The sequence below is a fragment of the Wasmannia auropunctata genome, unplaced genomic scaffold, assembly GCF_000956235.1.
Source record: "Wasmannia auropunctata unplaced genomic scaffold, wasmannia.A_1.0 LD335267.1, whole genome shotgun sequence".
Classification (NCBI taxonomy): Eukaryota; Metazoa; Arthropoda; class Insecta; order Hymenoptera; family Formicidae; genus Wasmannia; species Wasmannia auropunctata.
In genome coordinates, this window is record NW_012027623.1 from 35397 (window position 1) to 47243 (window position 11847).

General features: G+C 37.0%; 2 protein-coding genes across 2 annotated transcripts in view; both read right to left on the reverse strand.

The window, feature by feature from the left end:
- LOC105457346 (forkhead box protein J1-B-like) overlaps positions 1 to 4223 on the reverse strand; it is a 10167-nt gene extending 5944 nt beyond the window's left edge. Inside the window, exon 1 of the mRNA XM_011701962.1 lies at positions 3837 to 4223. The gene's annotated coding sequence lies outside the window, so the exon portion shown is untranslated. The remainder of the gene's footprint in view (positions 1 to 3836) is intronic.
- Positions 4224 to 4832: 609 nt separating this feature from the next.
- Positions 4833 to 10832, reverse strand: LOC105457347 (dual specificity mitogen-activated protein kinase kinase 4). Its single transcript, XM_011701963.1, has 9 exons — positions 10450 to 10832; positions 9213 to 9284; positions 8986 to 9103; positions 8811 to 8906; positions 8562 to 8739; positions 7738 to 7857; positions 6941 to 7240; positions 6622 to 6848; positions 4833 to 6529 (listed from the first exon to the last, which is right to left on the reverse strand). Exons 1-9 carry the CDS (start codon positions 10490 to 10492, stop codon positions 6364 to 6366), a joined length of 1320 nt encoding a protein of 439 aa, XP_011700265.1. The 5' UTR covers positions 10493 to 10832; the 3' UTR covers positions 4833 to 6363.
- Between the last annotated feature and the right edge of the window lie 1015 nt (positions 10833 to 11847).

Sequence of the window (11847 nt, forward strand, 5' to 3'; positions counted from 1 at the left end):
TGTGTGTGTGTGTGTGTGTGTGTGTGTGTACATATATATATATATATATATATATATATATATAATTCTTTCGTGATGAGTACGATATTGGATTTTTATCACGCGTCTCGCATTAAGTTCGCTATCAAACTTGTGAAGTTTCTGAAAAGATATCTCGAAATGCATTTATGTAATGATACGAATTAGGGAATAAATTATTTAAGATCAATCTTAAACCAGTTTATAATAGAGAAAAGAGGGGGAAGACGCAATGACAACATTTTTATCGTAAAAAAAACTTTCGTTTTTATCATCTATTGTAATGTATCAATTTTATAATAATTATAATACATATATCAAAAGGAAATTGTCTCTCTTTATATATATTATTAGTATTTGTAAATAATACAGACTATGAAAACATCTCCCGTCATATTCATAAATTTATCTTTACTTTATTATGTAAGACTTTCTATTTCGATCCTGTGTAATCAGAACAGATTGTCAGTGTATGTTTTATGATACAAAGCATCGATATTTTTTCTCTTTAAATATATTATTAATATAAATGTATAGAGTATCAAAACATCTTCTGTCATATTCATAAACTTACTTTTACTTAATTATGTAAGATTTCTATTGCCTGTGCAATTAGAATAGATCGTCATTGTATATGTTTTGTGATGTAACACGTTAATCTTTTCTCATGTTATTAAATTTTCTCGCGAAAATATTTGCGTCTCATACATTAAATTCTTATACATACTCATTTGGTTATGGATTATTTTAGACTCGACATTCGCTAAAATTATGTGCTTTTTTAGCAGTTATTTAAATCTAAATAATTGCTGCATATATGTTTTAGTGTATGGCGAGTCTAAAGTAGTTCATAAACAAATCAGTATGTATAAGAATTTAATGTATGAGTCGCAAATATTTTCGCGAGAAAATTTAATTTAATAACATGAGAAAATGTTAACGTACGTGTTACATCATAAAATATACAATGACGATCTATTTTGATCGAGTCTAAAGCAGTTCATAAACAAATCAGTATGTAAAATCTGATATATATGAATCGCAAATATTTTCGCAAGAAAATTTAATTTAGTAACATGAGAAAATTTTACAACACAAAATATACAATCACGATCTTGGTTGTGTGACCCTCAACTTGTATATGTTACTACCTATATACTTATATGTTTTATATACTATATATAACGAGTCAAATAAATAAATTTGTTTAACCCTGCTGTTTTGTTCGGACCTATCTGATCCAAAATGTTTATTTTCTTACTAATATTTTATTTAACATTTTTTTCTGTTTGTCTCAAGGTAAGATCTTTGTAAAAATTTTTTACTTCTTTGAATTTAAAATTTTTTTTTTCTCTGAATTTAAATAATATAAATTTAACCCTGTTATGTTGAAATTTACTATACGATCATATTGTTTGGATTGATATGACCAGAAAGCTTTAGAAAGCTCTAGAAAATTAGAGCTTTCTAAAGCTTTCTGATCATATCAATCCAAACAATATGATCGTATAGTAAATTTCAACATAACAGGGTTAAATTATATTATTTAAATTCAATTTAATTGCACGTAGTATTTAATAATACATCTTGTCTTTCTTAACACGTATATAATTTAACTTCTTATTTTACATACCACTCCGCGAGAAAATTTTACATATATTTCTAAACGAAAAAGGAGAACCAGAGTCCGAAAAAATTAAAATACCGGAGCGAATCTCGATCTTTACGCAAGGCCAGGAAAGCAGAGGGAGAATCCGAAAAGAAATCGGACGGACGCCATCGCCCGAGGACCTCCCATCGTCGGCTACATCGTCATCGGTGGAAATATATCTGCGCCGATCAATAATCTCCTGGGAACATCCGTTCCCCTGTCTGCCCTGCCGCAGGGTTACCCAGCTGACTGCTGGCCACCACCTCGTTGGAGGTGGTGGTAGCGCGGAGCAGCAGCACCCAGCCCAGTATCAGCAACCAGCAGCAGCAAAGCACCTGCCGCGTTCTCCCCGCACGCGCGCGCGCGCGAGCGAGCGAGCATCGGGCCGTGAGTCACTACCACTACTACCACGTTTCGTTGCACGTTTTACGCCCTACGTGCCCCCGCGCGCGCCCGCTTGCCGCTCTCGCAAAGCGATGTATTACGTGCAACAACGTAATATTATGCGCCGTGTAAAAAGACATAATGGGACCAGCATAGCGTATTATCTGCGTCCGAATCGATTTCCGGACATTATTGCAAGACAATCCATCCTGAGCTGACGCTCTTCCGCTGACGTTCGATTACGTTTCGCGCGATTATGACGCGAATAATATTATAAGTTGATGAATGCTGGAGAGAAAAGGCATGCGGACGATATATAGAGCGCGGGATGGCGCGTGTCGAATGCTCTCGTTGTATTCCGTTGATCTACGACGATACCAGATATTGACAATTCGCACGCAAGGGTTTCTTTTTTAATTTCTTCGAAATCAGCGTTAAATATACGAGCGTTCAACGACCCTTTCGGCCATCTTCTTGCGATTTTGTAAATCAAGAAACGATACGCAGTGCAGAGTCACAGGGGGTGCAGAGGCGAAATGACGCGATTGTCTCTCCTTGAGAAAACGTCGAAGGGCGAAGAGGGAGAGAGAACGGGGCGGTCGCCCGGCGTGTCCTCCCGAGAACGGGTCACCACGATAGATAGGAATGATGTGGACGTATTTCAGTGGGCAATTTAAAAGACCAGATAATACGCCGGAGGTTAGACGGATATAGACTCCGACGCGAACTCCGAGCCGGAGTTCCGGGAGGGCGGAGGCGCTCGCGCATCAAATATTCAAGAGAATTGATTCCGTGGGCGAGGAGTGTGCAGCAGCAGCAGTAGCCAGACATAATCTACACCGCCGCGATACTATTCGCGGTAATAATGACGTCTACAGTCGAACCGTGTGAGACTCTTATATAGTTTTCCCTCTTAGCATCAAGGATACAAAGAGAAAAAATAAGGAAGAGAAAAATATCATTGCAACTCATCTTACCTTGTCTTTATTATTATTTTTGAAAAAAGGTTTTCTTTTTTAAATAATATTGAAAATAATATCTCTCATGGCAATACGATACTTTTATAAAAATTGATTTGAATTTTCCAAAATTGAAATGATAGACGTAATAGAAAGATAATTCAAGATAAAAGGCTTAAGTAATATAATTAAAAAAAAAAGACAATTAAAAAATCTGAAACACGAGAGAATAGAAAAACAAGAAAGAAGAATTAAAAAAAGAGAATTATTTGTGAACGCACCTCACTTCTCTATTTCCAATTCTTTTATATTATACCTATCTATAAGTTTTCGCGTTTCTGTTATCTCTATGACGTCATACCTGGAGTTACAGGTTTCTAAAGTCTTTTTTTTTATTTTTCTATTTTTTTGTTACAGATTATATTATTTTAATTATTTTTTTTAATCATACTCAATCTCTCTCTCTCTCTCCCTCTGCTTAAGTCTTTTAATTATTAATATCTTGAATATATCTCTATTATACTATAACGTATCATTTTCTTTAATTTTGAAAATTTTTAATTAATTTTAAAAAATTGTATTATATATACCATTGAGAAATATATGTATATTCACAATATTATTTTTAAAAAATTTTTCTCGAACCAATTTTTTCTGACTTCTATGCTAGTTTTCAGAATTCGTGTGTCGCGCTAAAACAAGCCATTAGAAAATTTCTGTGGCGCATTTTTTTGTAGCGTAATTTTTATCATGCTAGATTTTACGGAAGTTCTACATTTTCGACAATCTGAAAAGATATAAAGAGACATAAATAATATACTCACTGAATTCACCCCCGATTCGAATTAATACAAGCGCTTCGTCGCCGACTGAAGAAAATTGTCAGGCGGCAGATAGTCCTCGCATCATTTTCAAAGATATTGCCCGTGAGTTGTTTCAGTTTATTTCAGCGAATATCTCGATACTTCGCACAATTCTCGCAGTGCGCCTTACGTTTTGAACTACGATGCAACACTATCTGCTTAGTATCACGAACGCACGATGGTTTATCGGGAGCTAATTAAATATTTTTATATAATTAATTTCAATTTTCGGTGCCAAAACGATCTGTGCGAACTCGCTTCGGTACTTTTTGCGAGAATCCGAGATCGTTTTAGCAAAATGCGGTCGTTAAGCGCGACAGAACTACCCGAACTGACGACTGCCACCCGAGAAGCACTGGCACCGTCAACCACCATAGCACCATTCTACCGCCATCTTCTTACCTGTGCAAACGGTACCACTACGACAGGTACGGCAGGTGCGCGTGCACGATCGCCAGGGTTATCGATTATAGTCATTACTTATTATACTTCGAAGGTTTTCGCTCTCGCGTGAAAAACACACGACGAGATAAAGCTGGATCAGGATAAATCTAAACATAACGATTTGCGAAAGGGTTGCAAGACGTATAGCCCTCTCCATCCAGTCGCTTCGTGCGAAACAGGTCGCGTCGCGAGAGATAGATTCGCGGATGCTGTAATATTTAATTTCTTCTCTTTTTTTCTAATTATTTCGGATTTTATACTGAAATTTATTTTTGAGAACGATTTGAGCGGAGAGAAAATCGAAGCGATAAATTGGCGAAGTCCCCCCTAACGTTCGCAACGGCGAAATTACACCTGGACCCGCAGCTTTTAAAACCTGCCGGTAGACGAACCACCACATGGAAGATAAGAGGAACTTGCCAGTTAGTCATAAGGAAGCAGCAAGGCGTGAAAAGCTTGGAGCACGCGAACCAAGGGGAATAACGATAGGGCGACAATAGACAATGAGAGAGCTTTTTGCGAGTGTCGATGATTTATTTCCATTACATTACAGCACTCCTAACATTTGATACTCGTATTTAAATCTGTCCTAAGAAAATTCTCGAAAAAACGGCCAATGCGGATGTATCCTCGATACAATCTTGGCGACTAGTCCGCCGAGCATTTCTATAACGCTCCTTATAAAAGATCGTGAAAATCAGGATTTTTAGGCAAGATACAATTATGCGTATATACAGGATGAGCTGTAATTCGTGATGCAATCGAAAAGAGAGCGATTATTTATGTAGAGATAAATCGGAAAGGATGGTAGAACATTTGCTTTCAAAGAATTCCTTGGGTACCCTAAATTTAATATTTTTTGCTCTGTTAAAAATCGATTTTTATGTAAAAAATCTTTTACTTTAAACTAACATCATTTTATTTCTTATTTTATCTAAGGTTTATAGTCTTTTTTAACTATACACAAATGAAAATTTATCGGAATTTCCGTTTCAGATCATCCGAGATATCATACACACCATGCTGTCTAGTGCCTCATATATAAACGCTAATAACTTTGAAATTAATAAACATATCTATACTAGATTTTTTTTACTGAAGTCCAATATACATATCTACAATAAATACAAAAGCCTATGAAAATCCGTTGCAAATTTCAAACAAAAATTCCTAAAGACAGTTTTCTTCGTTAAATTTCCAAAGGCTCTTTAAGAAAATTTAAGTAGATTTAATCGATGAAAGTAATAAACCCTACCTTATATAAACATTTACGAGTACTAACACAAATAGAGAAATAAAAATAGGTAATTATTCGATAAATTTTTAAATCTGATTTTCTCAAAGATAGTGTGTTTTGCGTATAAAAATGTTATATATTTTCTTTCAATTTACCTTTACATAAAGAATCATTTTCTTCTCGTTTTCATTTACCACGATTTACGGTTCACTGTACAGGTACAGGTACAGGTATATATACACATATATTTGCATACATATGTGCATACGTATGTACATGTATACGCATATGTACGATCCGCTGGAAATTCATCGGGATAAGTCGCGCTATTGCGAGAATTACATGAACCGAAGGGAACGCTTGGAACAGGGCGCGACGTGTATCTCTAGGATCGTATTGAACGAGAGAGAAAGAGAGAGGAAAATAGACAAGAAAGGAGGATGACGGAACAAGAATAGGAAAAAGACGTACGCGCGTACCGATATCACCATATTCGATATTTAACGAACGCCAACTCGCCAGACGCACACCTTGATGCTCGTTCTATTGCGTACACGGCCATTCCATGATCAGACGAGAGATACAAATTCTAAGGTGAAGACGACGACGCACGTCGACAGAAGAAACAATCGTCGGTTTTCCGCTATCTATATCCGCTATTTCCGCTAGATCGTTGGGAGTGCGACAGCACCGTTCAAACACGGTGCTCGGAGGGATGAGAGTCTGAAGAGGACTGTAAAAACCGAGGTACTACGACGCGTGACATGCCCTGCTGTCGCCCCCTGCCGCCTTTTTAATTACCGATTCCTACGGTTGATTGGTAGTGAACGGTGTCACTCCGTTATTAGCCATATTGTCCAGAACACCACTGATGTACGCCGCGACGTCGATTGTCGCCTCCTCGGCTTGCCTGATGAACGGATGTTCCAGCAGTTTATTGTACTTCGGTCGCTGCGTCTCCTCCTTAATTAAGCTTAACAGACAATAACAAACGAATTTTAATTCCAAACGGAACGTTTTAGCTGTTCAGATCGGCAGATAGGAAGATGTCAAGTTATTCTCTACCATGTATTCACAAAGTTCACAAAGTCCATAGTGAAGTGATTGCCATTCTCGTTGGGAGAGAGTCGCGGCGGATCACCTTGCACTACTTGATAAAGTTGTTCGAAGACAGAGTTCCACTTCGGGTACGGGAAATATCCCGTAGCAACCTCCATCAGCGTAATACCTAATGACCATACGTCGCTCCGCACGTCGTAGCCACGTGCGCGTTGCGGGTCTATCCTTTCCGGCTAAATATTACAATAACATTCATGAAGCGCGGGCAATTTAATTACAGAATTACACATTTTATTCGGATGTTTCACTCGCTGTAGAAACTTACAGCCATGTACGGTCTACAACCAGCGTCACGAGTCCTCGCGATCGAGTCCACAAGCTGGCCGGATATACCAAAGTCGCACAATTTTATGTTACCTCGGCGATCCAATAAAATATTACTAGGTTTCACATCCCTGTGAATTATTCTTAGCTTCTCCTTGAGGTAATTCAGTGCCTTTACGGTGGCCACCGTAATTTTGCCTAAAATACATTCCGGTATCCTCTCGTTTAATCTCTCGTAGATGAACTTGTAAAACTTATCTAACGATGTGTCCATAAGTTCCATGCAAATCCAACAATCTCCCTGTGTGTAAAAGAACAAATTGTAATTGTTTCGGTTGCTGATACACGATATCATCGACACATATACTAGGGCTTACTTTTTATTCACTTCGAATATTTGAAGCTTCGACGTTAACTTCGACCTTTCGAAGTTTAAGGTGCCTTTGAAGCTTCGAAGTTTTGAAAAATACATTAAAAATTGGAATTTTCTTAATTGGATTGTTTTATTGATCATTACCTCCTTATTTACACATGTATCAAGTTTAATTATTAATTTGTAATATTTCAGGTTATAATACTTTTTTTTTATAATTTTTTAGGAATAATTTCATATATATATTAATTCTTTTTATTTACAATATTTATAAATTATCTGAATAAATTTATCATTTACAAATGTATTTTTCGAAATTTCGAAACTTCGAAGCTTCAAAAGAATTCGAAGATTTTAATCTTCGAATGTCGAAACTTTCGAAGCAAATCACCAACCCTAACAAATACTATATGCATACAATATACCTCTTTAAATAAAGCGCCATAAAATTGCACAATACACGGGCACTCGTTCGATTTCATCACAACTTCTAAATCCATTAACAGTTGCTTTTGTTCTCTCTCGTCCACGGTAGAGCGAATTCTCTGAAATACAATTCAAATATCTTTTAACAAATTCTAATTTAAACAGAATTTAAATAATGTGTTTAAATTATTTTATACACATTCATGAAGACTAAGTGAAGTCGAAACTTGTTCTGTTACATACTTCTGTTATTGTGTTAATTTTAAATTGACAAATTAAACTTGTATCATGATTGATTGAACATGTATTATTTTTGTTCGTTTTTTAATATGTCTTTTTTCACTTTTTCTTTTTTTTTTTAGATTCTGTTTATTCATCATTACTCTTAAATTATGACGTCAGAAGCAAGAAAATACATAATAAAAATTCTTAAGTATATTAAAATGGAAATTCGATAAAGCCGACTTGTAAAATATATATATCGAAAACTTTCTTTTTATTTCATTAATTAATAAATAACAATGTATCTGGAAATTAATCAAATATAATTAAAAACAAAATGAGCTATGTTCATAATTATGACTGTCAATTTTAGAAATATAACTTTATTTCTGCCTGAAACAAAAAGATAATCTCTCTATATTTTAGAAGTGTATTCTATCGAGTGCAATGTTTTATTTAAAAAATTTTTCTATTTGATGTTTTGCAAAAATTTTGCGTTTTTTTCCTCGCTCCTAACGTCACAATTTGAAATAGTAGTTGATAATAATGTAATTTAAATAGAATTGAGGAGAATATGCAAAATAAGAATTTAATCACCTACCTTCACAGCCATAACGGTATTGCTTATCCTATGAATCATCTTATTTACAGTTCCAAATCCTCCCCTTCCTATTTCCCCAAGATCCTGAAGATCCTCACTTGTGAAATCGTACACTACGTCTGTAGATAATTGCAATTTACCAGTTGTCTGCATAGACTGGCACATTCGTAGTTTGTCTCTACAATAAGCCCCCATTGTAATTTATCTCAAAAAGATAATGTTTTCTTTTTTATTTTCTAATATCCATACCTTGCCTTGTCGGGAAGAAATTCTTGCTGCTGTAACATATTGCGAGGTCTGACTGGCAGCTTAGGTAGAGATAAAGGCAGACTTGGGCGGGTGGATCTGTCGTGAAATGGAAAAGTCAATCTGTGTAGAAGTGACAAAACGGCTGTGTGAAAAATTAATTTCGCATGCATCTCACATTGGTGGACACGCCGTGGTTGCTCCTGTTGAATTCGACAATGAGGAATTTGTAGAATTGGCAAACGACAAATTATTGCCTTGTGTTTGGAAACTAAGTTTCAGCTGTCTTCGCCTCTCTGTAACAGAATGCAGGGCTAATGAGGAGAATCATCCTAACATCTCAAAGATCTCCTTTCTCTCTATCTTTCTGTCTCTTTCTCAGAGATCGCACAATCACAAACGTACCCGACATCTCATTCTGAACGTCATTGTTTGTTCGAAAATCCATTCGCGGAAAGTTGAAAGATCTGCCAGAACCTGCAACGTCGGGATTCGATTAGAAAGTAACGAAGGAAACTTTAGGATCAAGAATTACGCGTCGTTCCATAGAAAATTCGTGAGAACTATCCTCGTGTCTGAGCAGGACTCGTGGCTACTGCGTTTTTTGTTGTAGAGGGAGGGGAAAGGAGGGTTTTCCGTAAATATAGGCGCGCTCTCAGCTCTGATAGGGTTACTTGACAGACTACTACTGGACCTCCAATATTTTTATTTAAATAGAGTGTCTCTGAATTTTCTATACAAACTTTAATAGTAGTGTTCTATGGGCTGGAATAAGGAAAAAAAGTTAAATAAACATAGAGCCTAAAATGCTTTATTAAAGTTGTAGCAAAAATGAAACCTGCAAGAAACAATTTTTTTTATCTAAGTTTATACATGCCCATCTATTACAATTGAACTTGAAAAACTGTTTTTTGAAAGGCATAAGGATTTTCACATGACTATACATGTGATTGTTACAAAAATGGAAAACACTGCTTCTTATAAATGTAATCTCAATGATAAATTCAATATTATATCAATGCCAAAAACTTGTATTAATATGGGCGAATAGCAAAAATCAAACTTAGGGGAAAAATTGTTTCTTGCAGATTTCATATTTATGCTGTAACTTTCTAACAAGAGTAGTATGTTCTTCGTAGCTAAACTGGCTGCACTAGTTCAGAGTTCATCTTTCTTCTTCCGATGTAGAAAGAAAAAGATAAACTGTGAACTAGTGCAGCCACTTTCAGCTATAAAGAACAGGCCTTTTAGCATTTTAGAACCTATGTTTGTGGTTTTTTTTTATTTCAGCTCATAGAACATATTGTTAAATTTTATTCGGAAAATTCGGGGGTTACCATAACTAGACCCGTAGATTTAGCTCTCTACTTGTATTGCTCCACAGCGGTGTGTCAGATTTCTTTACCTGTGCTTTTTAAAAATTGAAAATCATTCTAAACATTTTTTTTTTTAACAAAAACCATATATTATTCGTTTTACTCGCTTTTATCCTTTCAATTTAAATAATCTTCTTTCTTCTACAAAACAATGACAAAGTCGAAAACTAAATGGTAAATCATACCACCGCGGAGATTGGATTAGGTTAGGTTTTCCATGATCGCTTGCAAACGGCATCGCGTGCGCGAGAGTGATAACAACGTACCTTGGCCGGTCTGACCGGACGAGTTGCCCTGATTTTCCGCCATTCCGGGCCTGGCAAGGATAGCTCACGAGCCTCGCGCGTTTCGCGCCCGCACGGAACCGTCAAAGGCGCTCCACTTAGGAGACCTTCTCACAAGATCTCAACAGTCTGGCATATGCGTTACGCGGCAATCGCACCATTTGTGCGGTCTCGCGCGATTCGGAAAAAGCGGCACAGTGATCCAGTCCCCCGCGCGCTTAACGTTTTCCGAATTGATAACGTGCTGAGTCGCGCCGAGCTCGTTGATTCTCGCGAGATTTCACTGTAAACCCGTCACCGAGCATTCGGCCGCTCTTCGGTACTCTACCTGTGACTCTACATACGATGTCATACATATACTACGCATGGACACGGTCACGGTTTCACGTACACACATTCACAGAAGGCTAACGACCGGTTTCTATGCATACGTTAATTTGACATATGTATGATGTAAGGATGCGTTCCCACTGAGCGCGTCACGCGTTGCGTCGTCCGTCGCGTCACGATTAATCGACCAAAATACCTCATTTTATTGCATCATTTGCCCGCGCGACTCCTTGCGCGACGTATCGATTAGATTACTCGACATTCTAGAGATAAAATCATCTTTTTTATATGAAACTAGCACTACAGACGCGCGCTTTGCGCACGCTATTTAACTGCACTTTTACTTTTTATTATAATATTTTTGACTATAATTATACATCAATCTCAATACATACAACGGTCGAAAGTCAACGCAATGACAGCCGCTCACAAAGTTAGTGCAGCGAGACAACCAATCAGCGTCGCGGAAAGGAGCCAACAATGAACTTCGAGACTTTAGAGATTTCGATGGATTCGACTATCGATTTAACATGCACTTTTTTAGACAGGAGAATTCAGGATTGCGCGGCAAATTACGTAATAAAATGGAATATTTTGATTGGTCAATTCGGATAATTCGCGACGCGTGACGCGCTCAGTGGGAACGCACCCATTAATATCGCTCATCGAGATAGGGCTCCTGCACACTGAACGCGGAAATGCTTGCTGCGCGGTAAAATGTGACGCGATAACCAATAAACTTATAGCTCCTAAAGAAAGATGACACATCCATTGGCTCATTATGTCGCATTTTGCCGCGCAGCAAGCATTTCCGCGTCCAGTGTGCAGGAACCCATACTTTTAAAGACCGACAGCCCTGGGCAAATTTTCGTGCCAACAAATGAGCCCGGTGGGCCCGGAGGTAATTGCAGAGTGTCGATGTTATCGACTTTTGACATAAATTTGCGATTTATTTGAATAATACATTATTAAGATCATGATTTTTATCATATAAATGCTTTATAAATAAGTATGAATACTTATAATGCTATAATATCAAATATATTGCCG

What these genes read in the sequence shown, in the direction of transcription:
- LOC105457347 (XM_011701963.1), bottom strand. Translation starts at nt 10,492, where the DNA reads ATGGCGGAAAATCAGGGCAACTCGTCCGGTCAGACCGGCCAAG. An exon ending in ACCACGGCGTGTCCACCAAT is followed by an intron (nt 8,907 to 8,985) that starts GTGAGATGCATG and finishes ATTTCACGACAG; the next exon opens with ATCCACCCGCCCAAGTCTGC. An exon ending in TTTCTTCCCGACAAGGCAAG is followed by an intron (nt 8,740 to 8,810) that starts GTATGGATATTA and finishes GGCTTATTGTAG; the next exon opens with AGACAAACTACGAATGTGCC.